General features: G+C 45.1%; 1 protein-coding gene and 1 long non-coding RNA gene across 3 annotated transcripts in view; one reads left to right on the top strand and one right to left on the bottom strand.

The window, feature by feature from the left end:
- Positions 1–20,709, top strand: part of LOC118423240 (high affinity choline transporter 1-like) — a 32,831-nt gene that overhangs the window by 7,468 nt on the left and 4,654 nt on the right. Inside the window, exons 8-10 of one of the 2 annotated variants that reach the window (XM_035831318.1) lie at positions 1,012–1,133; positions 1,713–1,882; positions 2,276–3,544. In XM_035831318.1, coding sequence (XP_035687211.1) covers positions 1,012–1,133; positions 1,713–1,882; positions 2,276–2,666 — 683 coding nt within the window. In that variant the 3' untranslated portion in view covers positions 2,667–3,544. Of the gene's footprint in view, positions 1–1,011; positions 1,134–1,712; positions 1,883–2,275; positions 3,545–20,709 lie in introns of those variants that run through there. The other variant, XM_035831317.1, reaches the window with a different exon arrangement.
- On the bottom strand, positions 16,992–18,231 carry LOC118423264. The gene is made up of 3 exons (XR_004832009.1): positions 18,078–18,231; positions 17,174–17,794; positions 16,992–17,116 (listed from the first exon to the last, which is right to left on the bottom strand). It is a non-coding gene; the product is annotated as an uncharacterized LOC118423264 (long non-coding RNA).

Raw genomic sequence — 20,709 nt, 5'->3', positions numbered from 1 at the left:
ATGCGGTTCCAAATGTGGTCCTTGAGATCTTTTCCCAGTGATATACCAACCCGATGAAACTATTCTTTGATGTCAGCTCTCTCCTTTTTAAAAGATAACAGTTATGCTGCGTTATTATTCGATATATTTACAGGCTTTTGTGAGAAGGCAATTTTGATTCCATCATTGCCATCCACACGTGCATAATTCTTGTTCGTTTAAAAAACGTTTTGTAACATGATGTAAATCGTACAGAGTAGCTGCAAAATAAGGAAATATACACCTTACAATGCTCATAAAATGTTGGAAAACGGAAACTCATGCCATATTGTACCAAAGTCAGTTTGAAAAGTCGAAGAGGGTGTGCGATATAGGTCAGACATCAAAGTTGCTTGCTTCCATTCACACCTAGCATAAGAGACAGTGAAACAAGTCCTTGTAAAAGAACTTACCTTTACTTCAGTCTTAAAAATTCTTCTCCAGCAGTTAGTCACAAGGGAATACTTGAGAAAAATGCAAAGAAAACAGACGGTTGTTCGGCTCGTTCACCTCACCTTTGACCCAGTTTCACTGATGTAGCCATCCGCAGGACCTAACAACTCAGATCTGTCCATACGCCATGAAAACTAGTCAACTGAAGAAATTTTGACCAAAATAGGAAAGATCAGACCCTACCTGTCACTTCTGACAAAAAAAACTCAAGGTTGGGCAAAAATTTCCAAGGAAAAAAAGGATTTTCAAAGGTTTTAAGTAGGGAGTATAATCCCTTTCTGCGCAAGACAACATTGACGTCAGCCCTATACCATACTCTGTGTGCTAGGTAAGTTTTCAACCTACCTGACCGCTTATATTTCATTACGAAGGCAACTTTTCTTGCGAACTTTTTTCTTCGCACGCTCAAATACGTTTTGGGGTTCCCAGAGGATGCTATCCATGCATTATTATCAAATCAGCTGTTGAACATGCCCTAAATTGCAAGCTGCGATTTCACAGTACATTCACCCCCTCTATCCTCTTGTTGCGGTACTGCAGCGGTGTCCGCGGTGGGGTTAGGAACGGTGTCTGCTGCAGTCATGTCGTCTGTCGACTCCTCCATTCTCGGAGCAGCAAGTGTGTTCGGGCGGAACATCTACAAGGGTATACTCAGGCGCAAGGTACAGCTTTTCATACATTCCTTCAATAATAAAGAAAAAGCAGTGCTATTAGGGGTGGGTACCGGTACAAACCCGTTTTTCTTGCTGGATCGGTCCAGAAAAACTGGACCTGAAAAAAATTAGTAGACCGGATTTTGGACCGATTATGAAATGAAAAGATTATACCGAGCCAATTAGAGGAGATTTGATAGTCATTTTCCGAAGTGTATACAGTCAACAGTCTACAATTTTCTCAGGTCCAGGTTCAGGTCCAGGTCTGGACCTAGGTCTGATCATCTGGACCTGGACTGTACCTGTACCTGAATCTTCTGTACTGGTCATCATGAAAGCATACTATACTATGCTACATATACCACATAGTCAAGATCTCACTTGTTCTACATACACATGTATTAAGTTCGTCATATAGTTCAGCATTTTTTTTAGAAACTTAGATAATTTCAATACTCATACATGTATGTTTACACCCCCATCAATACCCAAAATGATAATATCATGAGGTTGAATCTTTATTTCTATATGTATCGTTCAAATAGTCTTTTTATTTATTCATTATTAATTTTTATTTATTACGACCAGGCGTCTGAAAGGGAGGTCGTGTGGCTGGTCCGTGTTTCCGTCGTCATTATCGGCGCATGCGCAGCCTTGGTAGCCCTGACGTCACACACCATCATCGGACTGTGGTACCTGTCGTCTGAACTGGTTTACGTCATCCTCCTACCACAGGTCGTCTGCGTGCTTTTTGTCAGGTACTATAGTCAATTCTGTTTGTTGTCAGGTGCCGACCATAGACCGTTCTGTTTGAGAGAGACAGAGAGAGGGGAGAGAGAGAGAGAGAGAGAGAGAGAGAGAGAGAGACAGACAGACAGACAGACAGACAGACAGACAGAGGAGAGAGGGGGAGCTCGAGAGAGAGAGAGACAGAGACAGAGAAAGACAGACAGAGGGGGGACACACACACACACACACACAGACAGACGGGGAGAGAACATATGGAGCTAGAGAGAGAGACAGAGAGAGAGAGAGAGAGGGAGAGATCACTGTTTTGTGTCAACTGTAGTATATACAATACATTTGTCTTCAGTTTGCGATGCTCTTCCTGTAGACTCCAAGACTAACTGTTTTATTTTATTTTATCCCAGGTTCTCCAACACATATGGGTCCCTAGCCGGGTTCACAGTCGGGCTCATACTGAGGATAGCAGCGGGAGAACCCTTACTGAACATGGCGCCCTTCGTCTGGTACCCTTACTACAGTGACGACATGGGACAACTCTTCCCCTTCAGGACTCTGGCCATGCTGGCGTCTCTCGTCACCATGGTGATCATCTCTGGGATGTTCCATGTTGGATTTCACCGGGGGTTGCTGCCGACCAAGCTGGATGTTTTTCAATGTTACCGAAATGAGTGCGATCTCACCGCGAGTAAAAAGGATATGACTCTGTTTTGCTTGAAATATAACAAATCTTGTGACATGGAATTGACTAGTACTTCAAATGAAGTGATCGGTGTAGACACACACAAGAATGTTTGATATCATTTGTCAATGTTATTTTGCATTGCTGCTGAACAATATGTTATACCGCTACTCTCCGATTGAAACAGATTTGGTCCGTGTTTTAGGCGTTTTTTATCGGGCTTTCTATATTATACTATTTTTGGCAGGCGGACATGAAGAAAACAGTACAAAATGGAAAGCTCGTCAAAAAACGCGTAAAAAACACGTAAAAACTGCCGTAGCCGCGGAACCTCAAGCGGCTCCACCCGGCGCCCAAGCGTATATTGCAGCTATCAAGTAATCCGCACATCACAGTACAAATGCACTAGCATTTTGAAAGGAAAATAGGATCTTGTAGAAAATAACATACACTATTTCCGTGCTCTAATCAACGTCACCGTCACGTATGAACTTTCGTTCAAAAATTGAATCTTGGCAGACGAACGAAAAGGCAATAGAAATATATGATGGGCAAGTCAAGTCAAGTCAACATTTATTATGTATTCCCCGTATCAAAAACAAATTGTATTTGCTGATGTGTTCTTTTTATTTCTTCTGTGAGGAACCAATCAGAGCTTAGAACAGCGTTAGGATATTAGCTGTATATTGTAAATGTATATGTGCGTCTTTTCTCGCACAAAACACTATAGTGCAACCCTAATGTGCGAGTGGCTAGACAAAAGGCTACATTCTGCATTTTCGCGAAAATGGTACTCAATTGCATCGAGTGCGCATTGATCGTACAAAAATATACCCACTGAAAAGAGAATGTGTCCGATCTGCTAAGACAAAGTTGAAGATGAATACCATTTTCTAGTGATACGTCATTCATATGACCAGGATTTCTTTTCTTCAAGTTTGAACTTCTATGTACCTCCTTCACTGGAGTGTGAGTTGGTTCAACCCAAAATAAATAGTTGTAAAGGAAAGTTTTGAACGTGTTGGTCATGTGAAAATTTTAGACGAAAGCGATATGGTAGCTAAAGGATAGTCAGGCCGTTATTTGTAATTATCATATAGCCAGGCGCCGCGGACCAATCAGAAGACCCCGTTCCACGTTGGTTATGACGCCGTAACACGTAGATTCCGGCCAGGCCGGTGTGCATCGCTCCGCTAATTGGTCAGAATGAACCGACACCGGTGTCGATTTGCATCGACACCGGCACCAGTGTCGATGCACAAAATTCATTTTGACCAATCAGAAGGAGCGATACACACAATAAAGTAAGGGATATGCAGGCATTGGCCAATCAAAAGGAGCGAAACATATGCCAGAGCAGGGGGAATAAGTACAGACTGCAAGGGGGAATGGATTCTTCTGTTAACATTGATAATGAGTTTTGTTGTTCTAAAAAGCCAAAGACTGCAATGTTTCGAGTATTTTCTGTGGAAATTTTGGTTTCAAAATGCAATTTGAAATCTCCTTACAAATGTATGTACCAACGAACACATGTGAATTTTCAGAAATTTGACAAAGGAATTCACACGTATAGTACCAAGGGATCTATGCGTCACACAGGAGTTTGCAAGTTTGGGTAGGCTATATGATAATAACGTTAATGACCCACCTGTTCCTCGGTGTACATGGTGTCATAACGCCTGGTCCTTTGCTATAACCACCTCATAAAGTTTTATTCGGTGATTATAGCAAAGGACCAGGCGTTATGACACCATATACACCTCGGGGCGGGTCATTAACCCTTAATTACTTGCCATGCTTGCTGTGTTGAACGCTGATTTCTTTTAAGCGGCTCTTAGCGGAATGCAAGGGTCTGAACTAATAAGTAATCTATTTCTTTATTTGGTGCACCGGAGCAGACAAAACAGTTTTTGATTGGGCGAAGTTCGTGCTTACGTACAAGTCCGGTGGGGTGAATATTTTCATTGCTAATCTGAACTGTTTAAACAGTGACTGAGTCGTGGGAAACGCGAGGTCGAAAGAGCACACAGTCTGTGGTGCTTGAACAATGTTGGCAAACTTGTCACCTCCTCCAAATTCTACTTCTAAACTTGGAGAGTACTAGACAGTGAGATCCAACATGGCCGTGAACGTGGCTGGGGCGGTGGTGGTGGTGGTGCTGTATGTGGGGATGTTGGGGGTGGGGGTCTGGGCAGGTTGGAGGGGGAAGCGGAGGAGAGACGGACGGGGAGAAGCGCAGCCGGAGAGTGAGGACTTCATGGTGGCTGGACGGAGCTTTAACGGAGTTATCGGAACACTGACTATGACAGGTACGTCCGGGGTTTTTGTTCGTGGGGGCAGCATAGACTTGGCCTTTGTACTAAGTAACGTTACAATGCCCTTGTACGAACTTTGATTGGATTGCGAAACATGTCCCACTGGCATAGCTTGAAAGGTGGTGGGTGTCATAATTTTATTGTATTTCAAGAGCTGATATTCAATTGATATTCTTGAAGATCTTACTCCACTGACAACTCCTTGAACCCCGTATGTAGTAAGATGCTAAATTTAGTACGTTATTTCGTATGACCATGCAGTCACCAGCACCATTTATAACAATCTAATGAAGTCCACAAATGCAAATTTTGGAATTCGAAGCATGTCTCAGGAAACGTTTATCAATTGACGTAAGATTTTGTAGACGTTAGATCTCATTCCAAACTTAGATATTATTTTATCTAACTCTCCTATAGGCGAATGTGTGTATGTGTGTGTTTGTGTCTGTCTGTGTCTGTGTGTTTGCTTGTGTTTCCGGATATTTATGGTGAGTATAACTTTAGAACATCTGGATGGATTTCGATGGCATTTGGTATGTGGGCAGGTGCTCCAGGTATATGTATACTAGTGAGAAGCTATCTTTGGACACCTCTAGCCGCTTGCTCTGGAACTGCAGGGATCCTTTTCTGAAAACACATTTCTGCTGGAAGATATTCCGCCCCAATCACATCGATGACCCGGGTGATTTCTGAAATATCACATTACTTAAACAAACTTCAGCTACGGTGAAAAAAGCAACGTACATCATCTCGTAACTACGAGCAGATGGCATGCCAAACTACATGCGAATGCAACAAAAGGAACATAGAGATACAGTTGTGTGCCTGTGAACATGTAGCGGTAACACACCCGGCCAACTTCAATACTCCTTCTGGAAATGACCCTCCTTCACGGAATGAAAAGATAACTTTAAAACTTTATTGCTGAACTAGTTTAACTGTAATATCCAACACAAAAATTTCGACTGAACAGCACCAGTCTTTGTCAAGGAATTAACAATCCACTGCTGTCGTGACGTCACGTTATGCAGATAGAACACGTGACTCAGTAAGCAGTGGATCATAGGTTGCAGGAAGTCTATGTCGCCCACCGTGTGGCTAATTCTAAAGACGTTATGACTTGTTAATGTTCTAACTTTATAGTGGCACCCTTCCCTTGTATTGCAGCTACCTTTGTGGGAGGGGCGTTCATCAACGGAACAGCCGAGGCAGTGTACACGTCCGGCTCGGGCCTTCTCTGGGCACAGGCGCCGTTTGGACTGGCGATTTCTCTTCTTATAGGTATGTACTATATATATGTATGTATGTATGTATAGGTATAGTTTCAAGGACATTGTTTAACTTTTCATCCTCGAGCTCCTACGCAGAGACATCCAACGGCGAAACCGCCTGTCTGGATGTACACTGCTTTCTCAACCGTCACCCTTAGTTCCTGACCGTCCTGCTTATAAATATTAATGAGCTTACCCTTATTAGTATATATTCTGGTATGCGAGATCCCTTTTGAAAACCGAAAGGCCTATTCTATGATTGGCTGGCAGCTGGTTTGTGGCGACGCCCACAGGAACTAAGACTGACAGTTGAGACAGCAGGGTACATCCAGACAGGTGGTTTCGCCGTTGGATGTCCCTGCGTAGGAGAATGATTGTTTCTAGAACTATAGTTGTGAATCTTTTATAGAACTAAAACTTTGTGAACTCATGACAAAGCTTACATGACAATACAAAGTTCTCGTTGTGTTCCAGAGTCCTACTTTTCTTAAGTTTCATTGTAATATACTCCATAGCGCATCGTCTCTGCATTTGTACAATGAATTCTATGATTGAGATTTATGTGGCAGTTCTATGTCATCTCGCTAGGTGGCGTCTTTTTTGCCAAGACGATGCGATCTGCCGGTTTCACGACCGTGTTTGACCCCTTCCAACGGAAGTTCGGCAGGTTCATGTGCGTGCTGCTGTACCTCCCGTCTGTTCTGTCTGAGATTTTCTACTCAGGAACGATTCTAGCAGCTCTGGGGACAACGCTTAGCGTTATTCTGGGCCTCGGTAGGTTGGCATTCCTGTAAACAAAAAGATATAAGGTCATTATAGAAAGAAAATTGCAAACATACGAAGGACCATTTGGACAAAACCTGTTTTGGCGAAGAAGATGTGTGCTCACAGCGAATGGGCTGCATGCTCGGAGAAGGAGCTTTGTGCTCACAACGAAAGGGCTGTGTGCACACAGCAAAGGGGCTGCGTGCTCGGCGAACGAGCTGTGTGCTCACAACGAATGGGCTGTATGCTCGGCGAAGTAACTGTGTGCTCACAGCGAAAGACCTGTGTGCTCACAGCGAATGGGCTGTGTGCTCGGCGAACAACTTGTGTGCTCACAGCGAAAGAGCTGCGTGCTCGGCGAAGGCTGTGTGCTCACAGCTGTGCACAGCGAATGGACTGTGTGCACCAGGCTGAAGTTGGTCGCCGATTGTTAGCCACCGATTCAGCCGCCAGTTCGTCATTAGACAAAACACAGCATCCCATTCATATTCGAAGAAACTAAAACTTCTGGATATTGTCTATTACCACCCACTATATGTATATATATAAACATAGATAATAACAGAAAGTATTATATCAACGATTAAGCACAAATAAAGGGCCCAATCGGCGGCCAACTTCAGCCTGGTTTTTAGATATATCTAAAAGCGAATTTAGATCGCGCATATCCTATTAAAACCAGAGTCCTCCCCAAAAGATGGAATAACGGAGGCCCTCCACTATTCTTCTAGCCCAGCTCCACTATACTACTTTTGAAATTTATTGTGTTTCTTCCCTATTTTCTTGGTTAGTTTTGCTAAAATTAATGAAAATTCACAGATTTTTGTGCCAAGTGGCATCGCTTTTGCAGTTGGCACTGTCTGCAAAACTTGTGAATGGGCGATGAGCAAAACAATAGTCGTTTTGCCACTTCACAACAAACGAATCACTATAATATAGCATACTTGTAGTATTTGGCACCTTCCGTCGTTGTAAAATGAACCTATTTGCATGAAAGCGCAGCGTGTTGGTTTGGGTTATTTTGGCCAGCCCCTCCACTATACTAAAAAATTCTAAGGAGAACCCTGTTAACGTATTCAAAACGTATCAAGTCTTACGGACCGGATCTAATTAATGAACTAGAGGGGAATTAACTAATTTACTAATAGCTATAGGAAATAGGAAATACCGATGCAAAGGGGGTACTAAAATCGGCTGCCGTACGGCTTGTAGAGCCAAGGAGCTGATAAAAGCTCCTTGGTAGAGCCAAGCAAACTGCTACTTATCTAAACGAGGCCCGTGTATCAAATACAAGTATCAAATCTTACGGACCGGATTAATTGATGAACTAGAATTGAAGCAGTTTGGTCTATAAGAAATCGGCACTGAGCTCTAGTTCATTAATTAAATCCGGCCCGTAAGATTAGATATGTGTATCAAATAAAACAAGTATAAGCTACAAAATTGCACGTTCACGGGCAACGTTTAGATAAGGGTCAGATTGCTCTACAAGCCGTATGTCAGCCGATTTCAGTACCCCCTTTGCTTGGGTATTTCCTATTAGTTAATTCCCTCAAGTTCATAAATCCGGCCCGTAAGATTTGACACTTGTTTTGAACACGTTAGGATATGCACTATCAAAAGTCGTCTTAGAAATTCACAGGTCACGTTTAGATAAGTAGCAAATGGCTCTACAAGCCGTATGGCAGCCGATTTTAGACCTGTGAAGTTTGCCGCCGATTTGGCCTATTATTTGTGCTTAATCGTCGATATAACACTTTCTGTTACTATTTATGTTTATCTATTTTGTACATCTTGTACATCTATTTTAGCTTTTAAAGGAAATTAGGAATTTTTAGTTTCTTCGAATTTACGTCTGACTGGGATGCTATGTTATGACGAATCGGCGGCTGGATCGGCGGCTACCAATCGGCGACCAACTTCAGCCTGGTGCACACAGCGTGTGGTTTGGTAAATGTCCCTAATCGGCCGGCTGACTCCCCTAGCGTAGTATTTACTTTATTTGACCAATTTCTACAATTAGACCACCAAACCACGAAGCCTGGTAGAGGCTACGTTCGCCGAGCACGCAGCCCCTTTGCTGTGAGCACACAGCTCCTTCGCCGCGCACACAGCTCATTCGCTGTGAGCACACAGCTCCTTTGCTAAAACAGGTTTTGTCCCAAAGGTCGACCTTCGTACAAACACTTTACTTCCAACACTGAATTAAACTATATAGGGACTTACCCTCTAAATTTTCGGTCAAACTCCGTCGACCTTGTTCACAGAATGACCCTCTCTATCTCCAGCAGTGACGTCAGGAACACACCACTTTTGCAGGAGGGGGTCATAAGTATAGAAAATCTCTGTTGTGTGGGGCGGTGAGCTCTAATGTACACTGCCCCCTTCACTCCTCGTGCGAAGAAATCCTGTTCTGAGTCTTATGACCCCCTCCTGCAAAAGTGGTGTGTTCCTGACGTCACTGCTGGAGATAGAGAGGGTCATTCTGTGAACAAGGTCGACGGAGTTTGACCGAAAATTTAGAGGGTAAGTCCCTATTAATAGTTTAATTCAATGTTGTAAGTAAAGTATTAGCAATTTTTTCCTATAATGTACTCTACCAACACAGATGAACTTTCATGCTAAGATATAAGGTCATATAATGTTAAAGACATGATTCGCACAGACACATGGCATTCAAACTTGTGTTCCAAAAAATGGCACCTTATTTACTGACATCATTCAGCCAGAAAAAATCCCCACATTTGTAACAGGCTATAACACCATCAACTTAACTATGAGGCTGTAACACCATTGGCCAGCCAAAAGCTACAATTATTGATGGCTTTAAGCAAACAGTTCGCTTTGCCCATTCGGGGGTATATTCGGCTTCTAAGAACCGGCGGCATTATATCATCTAAAGATTTATATACACGAAGGGAAAATGGCGCATTAACTATCGCTTTATTTCCTCTAACTAATAACAGCATTAAAAACTAATGAAAAAAAAACGAATTGTCCAAAAATCTGCCCCTTATTTCATTTGATGAAGGAATGAGATTACAAATCCACTTACATTACTTTTTGCCCCCCCCCCCCCCCCCACCGTATCCTCCAGATTTGCGCCTCTCCATCCTGATCTCCACGTCCGTTGCGGTTCTGTACACGTTACTCGGAGGTCTGTACTCGGTGGCATACACAGACGTGCTGCAACTCATCTTCATCTTCGTTGGTTTGGTAAGAAAGCATTTTCATTCACCATGTTAAATCCTTATGAGGACGTTTCTTTCGTTGGTGTATAAAGTACATGTACAGTCCATGATAAAGTGATACTCATCCTCTATCTTATTTAGGTTGCAATATTGGCAGATTCTTTGCTCCAGAGGAATGTGGTTACTAGTATGTCTGCCCTTTTCAATATGGAGTTTGTGTGAACTAATTCCAAGTTTTGTGATAACTGTTCTGTGTCGAATGTTTGCAATTTTGAAGTATTTCTCCTCGTTGTAAGTAGTCTTAAGTAATCTGCATGTTCGTAATAATGCTCCTTCCTCTAGTGGCTGTGCATACCGTTCGCTATGACGCACCAGGCAGTGGCGAGCTAGTTGCGTTCAATTACTGTGTGTAGCAAGTGGCAGAACAGAGCTAGGAGCGGTCACCATGTAATTATGAATGAAGTGAGAATAAACAGAGTAGTAATGTTATACCATGTGAAGGTGAACATCATGTATTATTTGTAAGTTAGTTACAGGTGTAACGCTAGTTCACCTTTATCCGCATGGTAACCTTTATCCGTTCTTTTTAAGAACAATGTATTTAGGGGTATCAAGTCGACAGATGGTGGTTTCAAACTGCGATATTTTGAAAATATCACAATTTGAAACTACCGTCCGTCGATTTGATATCCCTGGATACCCAGTTTAGCAGCACAACGGATATAGGTTACCCCGCGGATAAAGGTGAACTAACGTTACATAACCAAGCATAAGCTATGCAGATGTGAAAGTCATTTGCATAATCAGAATATTTCATGGAGGTATGAGGTCTTCGAACTCTTGTCTTGTTTATAACTTTTCTAGTTTCATAACTACCTTTCGTACTTAGCTATCTCCTGGCTAACAAAATTCTTTGTACATGACCAGAAATCCAATTCAAATCCGACGTTTCGGTGACGGTCTGTTACATTCCTTATGCTGACATGTCATAATTCGCACAGCAGATAGGAGTCGCTGCAGTACTGTGAAAAAAGCTGTTTCAAACGTGGTCCTTGAGAACTTTGTTTCCCAGTGATACACCAACCTGATGAAACTATTCTTGGATGTCAGCTCTCTATCCTTTTTAAAAGATAACGGTCATGTTGTCGTTGACCTGAAATCTCTAATTACCCAGTTTTTTTTTTAAAAAGACAAATCTAGGTTACCCCACGAATTAAGGTGAACAAGCGTTATATTTCATTTCGAAGGCAACTTTTCTTGCGAACTTTTTTATTCGCACGCTTTTATCACTTCTGTGGCTCCCAGAGGATGTTATCCATTCATAACGTTGTCCTAAAATGTAAGCCAAGATTTTGCTGTACATTTACCCCCTCTTTCCTCTTGGTGCGGTATTGCAGCGGTGTCCGCGGTGGGGTTAGGAACGTTGTCTGCTGCAGTCATGTCGTCTGTCGACTCCTCCATTCTTGGAGCGGCAAGTGTGTTCGGGCGGAACATCTACAGGGGTATACTCAGACCCAAGGTACAGCTTTTCAGACATCCTTCAATAATAAAAAAAGCAATACTACGATAGTCTGGACCACTATACAACTATACCATACTATGCTACGTATACTAATCTCCTATCAGATCCTAAAGATGGCATAAGATAGTACTAAACTGGCCAAAGATTGTAGTCAGTCAATAGGTGTACATTTGCCATGTAGCCCCGGTAGCCAAACACACTCCTAGGCGGGATTCACTCCTCTGTCAGCTTTTAATACTACTTCTACGGTACTGTAAATGCAGAAATTTTCGCGGTGGATTAATGTTCGCGGTTTTCGCGGTGACCACTTCACCGCGAATTTAAAACCACCGCGAACATTTTTCTATAATGATATTAGATTGCAGTCTATGGTGTTACCGCGAACTTAAATCCACCGCGAAAAGTCCTTTTTCCCGCTACCGCGAAATTAAATCCCCGCGAACTTAAAAACATTTACAGTATCTTAAGCTACCGTAGGATCTGCTTGGAGAGTGACATATACCACATTGTCAAAATCTCACTTATTGCCTCCATGAAATATTTTCAGTAGCGTTTGTCTGTCTGTGTACAAGAAAACTCAAGAACGGCTGGATGTATTGGTTTCATACTTGGTGTGTTGGTGGGGTGTGATGAAAGCTGGTAGTGATTAGATTTTGGGCCTTTTTTTTCATTTAACATCCAGGCTTTTTCCAAAATACGCACTGGCCAGCTTTTTTCAGAAGCTTTCTTGTTTTTCTTGCCACGGTAGTACACAGAGATTGAAAATTTGTCAATACCAGTTTGATTTTTAAAAAAGAAGTTTTCACACTGTCTAAGTATAAAATGAACAGTAAATGTACGTGTATGGCTATGGGTCATCTGAGGTGTCTCCAAATGGTTCACTAAACACCTTTACTAGGAACGTACACAGTACTGTCTTACGCTAAGGGCACAACCCGCCGTACGTGCAATTTGTCCGTACGTTTTTTTGGGGGGAGGCCACGTCCGCCACGCATTTCTGAAAACGTTCAGGCTTTACAGGGCAGGTGCGTCGCCTGTACTGGCACGTACGGGGGCGAATCCGCAGCCCGATGGCACACAAAGTTTTGCCTGCACGTAAAGCTCTACGGCGTGTCTGCGTGCTCCAAAATCCTTCAGATTCCCTACCAGTTCGCACGGAGGCGGTACTTATCACTTACGGATCCCAAAAGACTGCCCACGTTTTGGCACGTAGACAGCACGTATTTGTACGGCGGGTTGTGCCCTTATTAGCTTTACAGATTTGATACTAGTCTACTAGAGAGTAGTGAGTGTGAGGGTTCCCAACTAGCAATGAAAGGGTAATGGGGTAATCTGAATACTTGTCAGGGCATACAAGAAAACATAAATGTATGTGCGTGGTCTGAAATGAAATGATATGAAAGTAGAAAATGTTAGTGTTTGTAGCGAAACTAGATTATTTACTAGACTATTTATTTTGTACTCGATGTCTCTTGTTCCCGAACGGTACCTAGTTTGGAGTCATCTCAGGTTAGGATGAAAGAATGCCCCCATCCAACAATGCCGCGTTCCAGAACATCTTTATGCCTCGAAGTCGAACTTGACAAACGCTCGAGTAAACAGAGCAGTTCTTGCTTTCACCGAGACCGCACGTGTTTTTCAGCCGTGCCGTTTGAGAAATAATTTCGCGCGTGTAACAGATTATTTGGCATTTATAATGCCGAAGTCAGGTCAAGAAAAGAGATTCGGTGTCAACAGGACACAGGGAGCCGCTAAGTCGGCGCAGAGACACGCTGTCCACAGAGAAGAGCGAGAGTCCAGACGGGAGCAGTTTGGTGAGTATCAACAACTTTTTATGTCAAGTTGACTTGTACATTTTGTTTGTTAACGTAACATACATTCGTATAATTCCGCCAGGTGCCATAATACCACCACCTCAGAAAACGTTGTTAAAGAGGCCTTCTCAAGATTGTCTTCAACACCTAAATATCTGAATTGTATTACATTTAAGATATTTAACATAGGTGTTCAAGACAACCTTGGGAAGACCTCTATACTAACGTTTTTTGAGGTGGCGGTATTATGGCACCTAGTGGAATTATGATAGTTGATGTTACATAGTTGCCTATTCCTGCATCTGTATAATTTAGCTTAATCATATATGTAAAGCACTAGGTCAGTACTGTCAAGTTAGATTGTACTTTTGCTACAGTTTTTTTTTAACACTTAAAGTGAAGAACTTCGTCAGTGAACAATCGTCTATTTCCACATACCTATTAACCTATAAGCTTAGATAACGTTGAAAGAAAGGTGCCTTGAAATTTGGTACGAGTCAAGGTTAAATTCTCACAATCTGGCTCGGACATTGAACAAATTTGTTTTGTCTATTTATGTATTAACTCGTGTTGATGCAAACTATTTCCTGGCTATCTGACATGGACCTTACTTGTGCCATTACTATTTCCTGATGGTGTCTCTTCTAAGATCAATTCTTGCCAACAACAACAAAGTTCATTTCGTCCACGGTTAGATCTCCTGCTTCCCCCCGGAACGTCCCTCCCGCTGCCACAGCGTGTAGAGGAGGAGACCCGATATTTCAGCGCCCGGCCTCACGACAAGGTATACGAACATTCAGCATGAAAGCTCACCTGTGTTGATGTAGTACATATTGAAGATTTTTTTACTGTCTTACAACACCAAAATTTTCTTACTTCGAATTTTCAGTCGCACTTCCGTCGGCCTTCTTCAATTCAGTAGTGATGATTCAGTTACTCTGATCACTTGACTTAGAGACACGTGATTCTAGTAACGAATCAGAAATGTCTGGCAGGCGATATCGGCCCCCGTCTCTGTTGAGTGTCGGCTGGTGTGCTCTAATGTACATGGCCTTATGTTGTAAGACAGTAAAAAAATCTTCAATACGGACATTCAGTTTTAACGTGTCCTCACTATTCAAAGCGCAATGTGATCTTAGCCGTTATTTAGAAGTTTGTATATGTTTCCCAATCTTTCTTGAAGGAAGTGAAAAAGCTAGGCTGTTGTTTCTCTCAGGTTTGAACATCGTCGTTATCTTTTTCTTTCGCAATTTATGATCATACCGAGTGACATTTTCTGGGATCTAGGTTCATCATATACGACTGTGTATCATTGTTCAATATTGCCCTTCCAGGCGGATGTGTCGAAACATAAAGGGGCACAAAACCGCAAGGAAAGAAGGAAACGTCCCTACGGATCGTCATGGCGGGCCGGTGACGGAGAGTTCTCGGACGACGATCGGAGCCCCAGCCGGGACAGACAGGGACAGGACAGGCACGGTTCAGGACAGCTGACGTCGTGCCCATCAGGCACATCGTACACTACGTACAAGGTAACTTAGGACACTTGAACCTTCAACCTACCCTCACCAAAACAATTTGTGATCCTTTGCTGATATATACATGTAGTGTTTAACGGATAGACTGCTTACAAACAGGAGGTGCTGTTTCGACAATCTTTTTATCCCAATTTTCTAATTTGTCGTATCGACATACAATAACAGCTGAATAATAGATACCGAAATGTTACTGCCCTAGCTAAAAATAAAAGCATATTACCACATATTACAGCATTTCCGTGTGTAGCTGTGTCAGCACCAAGGACGGGTCCGTTTCGTTGTGTGTGGATATTTTTGGCGAGTACTTGTGATCATAAGCGAGTGAATAAGAAAGGCTGGCATATTCACCTGTTTTTTGGATGGTCGTTTAAAAACAGTGACAAAATAGGACTTCCTTGCTTGGTACAACATGATATACTCACAATAACAGATATATATTGTTGGGTGTTACCCTTTCAGACCGCTGTGTCAAAGCGCACGATTACAACAAAGCGCAGAGACAGAAGAAGGCAGCCATACAACACCTCATGGCTGTCCGGAGACGTGGAGTCTGAGGACGACAGAAGCTCCAGCCGCAGCAGGCCGCGACATGAGAGGCACGGCTCACATCAGGAGAAGTCTTCACGGATCGCGTCCTCCACTCCAACCGCTGTCCCATCCGGAGAGGAGAAGAGACGTCTGTCTCCTCCTCCTATCGTGCTGAAACTCCGCCGTGTCGCACCGCCTCCTCAATACGAAGCCAAGGAGGCAGCCGGGGCAAGTAAAGAGTACGTAGTCGTACACAGAAACCAGTCAACGAATCCCAACGTTTGCCATGACGACACAGGTAGCATAAAGCGCCCTTGCTCTACCTTTGAGGACTCCAACGAGTCCCGTCGTCAAGATGGCAAAGACAGCAAACGTAGGATTTCGTACCAAGAGTACATTAACAGGAGCAGGAGTGGTGATAGCAGAAACGTCTCCGCTAGTGCACCTGAGGTGCAAACCGGCACCAAGGTCCCGGGTAAGACGGAGAAGAGTCCAACTTCCGATCGCGATCGCCAAGTGATCAAAGCACGGCGGCGGATGAGCCAGCATGAGCTAGCGGAAGTCTCGTCACAGATACGCGCCCGTAAAGAGGCACTATGTCCCCTCATAACAGAGAAGAAGACGACCGTCCCCACAAGCCACCCTACCTCACCACAACCCGAGCCAGCACACAGTTCAGCAACACGCTGTTGCGGCTCAGCTGATGTGAGTGCCGCTGCACCAACCCAGGAAGAAACACCTGCAGTCAGCACATACGGCCAGAGCGCAGGCGTGCGTCACGGACATGACGTCATCACGCAGAAGTCGACGTCATCGAGATTAAGCATTGGGAAGACCCTCATCGAGTTCCTCAAACGAGAGGAGGAGAAGATCAGAAGAGACCAAAAGCTCCGGAAGCTCTTCCGCAAAAAGGCGGCGGCGCTGGCCGCAAAGATTGGAGGTAATAGAGCCATCCGCAGCAGCGGGCCTTCAGCGGCAGCGGAGTTACAGGAGAAGTCGGTCAGATCGGATTCCTTAAAACGTCGGGAAGAACGTCTCCTGGGTCAGTCACAGATGCCTCCTAGCGACCAGGAGACGGATAGCAGACCACCGGCCCAGCAGTACCCTGTCAAACAGCTCATCCAACCAAGTAACATTTCACAGGTGAGTAAGGAAAAACTATGTATCAGCAGTTATCATTTATTGATAAAGATTGTCACGTGAAGTATATCAGAAAAAGACGGCAAGTTCCAACACGTTGTACGGGGTTTAGCTCGGTATAGCTATGAGATATTATGTTACATGTTATGGGCGTGATGTCATGAGATCAAGAAAAGTATCTTGTTTCAACTGACAACTTGAAACTTAATTTTACAAGTACATGTAAGTAAGGTGTCCACCATATTGATTTAAAAGTATCTTGAGACTTGATATCGGTGATTAAACATGTCGACATAGACGTGATTTTAAGTGTTTCTTTACCTCATGTCCGTTTGGAAACATCCTTGTCCAACAGATGTCACAGAGCGGTGGGAATGTACAATGTCTCCTAGCGGCGACGGCTGTCGCTGCACCACCCCAAAACGTGCCACATGGTGTCCGGACGGACAACCCGAGAGACAAAAGGCTCCGTGACATCGTACCTGATGGTGTCCGGACGAACAACCCGAGAGACAACAGCAGGCTCCGTGACATCGTACCTGATGGTGTCCGGACGGACAACCCGAGAGACAAAAGGCTCCGTGACATCGTACCTGATGGTGTCCGGACGAACAACCCGAGAGACAACAGGCTCCGTGACATCGTACCTGATGGTGTCCGGACAGACAAGCTGAGAGACAAAAGGCCCCGTGGCATCGTACCTGATGGAGTCCGGACGGACAACCCGAGAGACAAAAGGCTCCGTGACATCGTACCTGATGGTGTCCGGACAGACAAGCTGAGAGACAAAAGGCCCCGTGGCATCGTACCTGATGGAGTCCGGACGGACAACCCGAGAGACAAAAGGCTCCGTGACATCGTACCTGATGGTGTCCGGACGAACAACCCGAGAGACAACAGGCTCCGTGACATCGTACCTGATGGTGTCCGGACAGACAAGCTGAGAGACAAAAGGCCCCGTGGCATCGTACCTGATGGAGTCCGGACGGACAACCCGAGAGACAAAAGGCTCCGTGACATCGTACCTGATGGTGTCCGGACGGACAAGCCGAGAGACAAAAGGCTCCGTGGCATCGTACCTGTTGATGAAAACGCCCACAGACGACGGCGCGCGCCACGATCTTCAACTCAGACACCCCTGAGGTCCATGCCCGTCCAGGCTGTGTATACAGCAAAGGAAATTGAGCAGGTCAGATAATAAACGGAACATCGATGTTTCATACTACTGTATGCAGTGTACTTTTCTGATAACCATTTACTTGACTTGTTGACCATTTCTTTATTTCAGGTATTGTCTCACAATACCAAACTGACCACGTTCTCTAGCTTGTTGCTTCACGTAGATCAGCATCGATCCCTATACTCGTACAAATCTCTTGTGGAAAAGAACTCCGATTTCCTCTATTTTGTGCAGATGGCATTCTCTTTTACACGGAAATTTACTTTTTTTCTCACAGGGCATTCGCTCCATCCGAAATGCCGACTCTGAAATTCCCTCTTCACACGAGCAGAGGTTGGCGGCCGTCCCTGCACCTCGGCTGTACGATCCGCCACTCCTGACGTCACTGCCCACACCACGGCTGTCCAATGCGCCACTCCTGACGTCACTGCCCACACCTCGGCTATCCAATCCGCCACACCTGACGTCACTGCCCACACCACGGCTGTCCAATGCGCCACTCCTGACGTTACTGCCCACACCTCGGCTATCCAATCCGCCACACCTGACGTCACTGCCCACACCACGGCTATCCAATCCGCCACTCCTGACGTCACTGCCCACACCACGGCTGTCCAATCCGCCACTCCTGACGTCACTGCCCACACCCCGGCTGTCCAATCCGCCAATCCTGACGTCACTGCCCACACCTCGGCTGTCCAATCCACCACTCCTGACGTCACTGTCCAAACCCTGGCCGTCCAATCCGCCACCTCTGTCATCACTGCCCACACCTCAGCAGGTTTTACAGGTTAGATTCTACCAAATGATAGATCATTATCTTTCACTGTGTGGTGTTAATATTGCACTCTTCTGCATTAAATCTTACGTTGCGTCTTTCGACCATGCCTGTTTGATGATCTTCAGGTGACGAGTTCTCTAAGTAAACGTTTAAACGTTGGTACCCCTTTTCCCGACAGTTTATGAGGGAGCAAAGAGCCAGTATGTTTGGTGAAGCAGCCGTACTTCAGCAGTCCGGCAACGTACAACAGCAGACGTCATTGCCGAGGACTATGACGTCACCGCTCACAACACAGTGTCTTCAGGTCAGTTTTTTGTCAGTTTTTTTTTTCGTTATAACAAAGCCACCATTCAGTTAATTGTATAATTGTATTTTTGTCTTCTAGTCAGCCATTCAATCGGTCACATTAGCACATGTACTTACGGGGTACCAAAATTGCTTGTAATACTACAAAATCCGTAATATCCTAAAAACACCTAAACAAGGTCTTAACCTCCGTATTGTCATGAACGTAACTTTTGGTAGTCTCCAAGCAGACCCTACGGTGTCTTAGAGATAGTATCAAAGCTGGCCAAGGACTAGTATAGCGGCACTCTTTGGCCGGCTACACTCCTTGGCCAGCTTTGATACTATCTCTCTAAACTTTTCGGGCCTCGTTTTTTTTTTTTCAGAAAAAGAAGACCAACCAGCTACAGGCGGGACGCAGTGACAGACCGCCTCCAGGGGAACCACCCATTGCAGTGGGGTCAGCGACAGCAGCGATGCCAATACAGGGCCACCCCAGTACGGGTCGTGATTCTAGTGTACGTCAGGAGTCCAGTGACGTACGACAGCAGGCGTCGCTGTCCACTCCTATGACGTCCCCGCTCACAGCACGTTTAGTTCTTCAGGTCATTTTTTTTCGTTATTCAGTAACCTGTACTTTTTCTTCTAGTCAGCCATTCAATCGGTCAAATTAGCACATCTATGTACATGTACGTACTAAATTGGTGCCAAAATTGATTGTAATGCTACAATATCCCCAATGTCCCCAAAATCCTACAGAGGACTTCCACGCAATAGGACTTCGTCATTAACTTAACTTTTGGTGTCTCTTTTTTTAGAAGAAGAAGAAGAAGAGCAATAAGAACCAGGCAGGTCGAAAAGGCAGACCAAGGAAACCACCCGTTGCAGTGAAAGCCGGGAAAACCGACAACTTGGGCCGAGCGACAACATCGATGCCGATGCAAGACCACTCCAGTACTCGAACTGCGATGGCTGTACCACTAATGACACCATCGCCAGATAGCAATAACAACACAATCACGGCACCAGCGACACCAGCTTTGCCGGCAGTGTTGCCAGACAGGATTCCTCTAGAAGACGCCATACGACTGTTAGTTGGAACTGAAAGCAAGGATGATCCAGGTCCCCATGTGCATGTGGACAGCCCAATGGCAACAACAGCAGGATCCTCCACAAGCGTTTTTCCCAAGGCGCGAGGTCAGAGCAGCTCAGGTACCAGTACTGGCAAAACGGTAGAAAGCAGCGGAAGTAGCTCCTCGAACCTCCTGCCAACCAGCCAGCCGACTCGTCTTGGCGACAAAAGGCCTACGAAGCGTACGCGCACCGGGGCAGATACTGGTACAAGCAAACGCTTCAAGCCGCAGAGTAACCTCGCGTCAATGTACAATACGTGTGAGCCTGTCGACGTTTCCGACGCGTCGTACAACGTGAAGAAAGACGACGGCGTCGACGGCTACGAGACGCCTTGGAACTTCGGCGTCACCCCTAACCTGTCCCTGAGCCGCTCAGAGGGCGGGCTGTGGCACTCCAGCAAGCCGGTGAAGAGCCTGAGTAGACCGCCGCCTCTCCCTCCGTTATACCGTCCCCGTCCCCCGGGGCTGGAGTACGTCCAGGACAGCCCTCCCCCGACCAGCCCGGGCTCGCCGCGCCACCCTAGCTACCCGCTCCGCTTCGGCGCCACGGGGAGAAGCAAACCGATGGGTCACTACCTGACGCCGTACCACAGAGTCGGCGTTCTGGAGCACCCCGGCTCCCCGTTACAGTCCACCTCCACATGTCCCGACCACATGGTGGCCAGGTACCAGATTACCTGTGGATCGAGCCGTACG

Source organism: Branchiostoma floridae, chromosome 9 (assembly GCF_000003815.2).
Source record: "Branchiostoma floridae strain S238N-H82 chromosome 9, Bfl_VNyyK, whole genome shotgun sequence".
In the NCBI taxonomy this organism is placed as follows: Eukaryota; Metazoa; Chordata; class Leptocardii; order Amphioxiformes; family Branchiostomatidae; genus Branchiostoma; species Branchiostoma floridae.
This window is presented reverse-complemented; position numbering and strand designations above follow the sequence as displayed.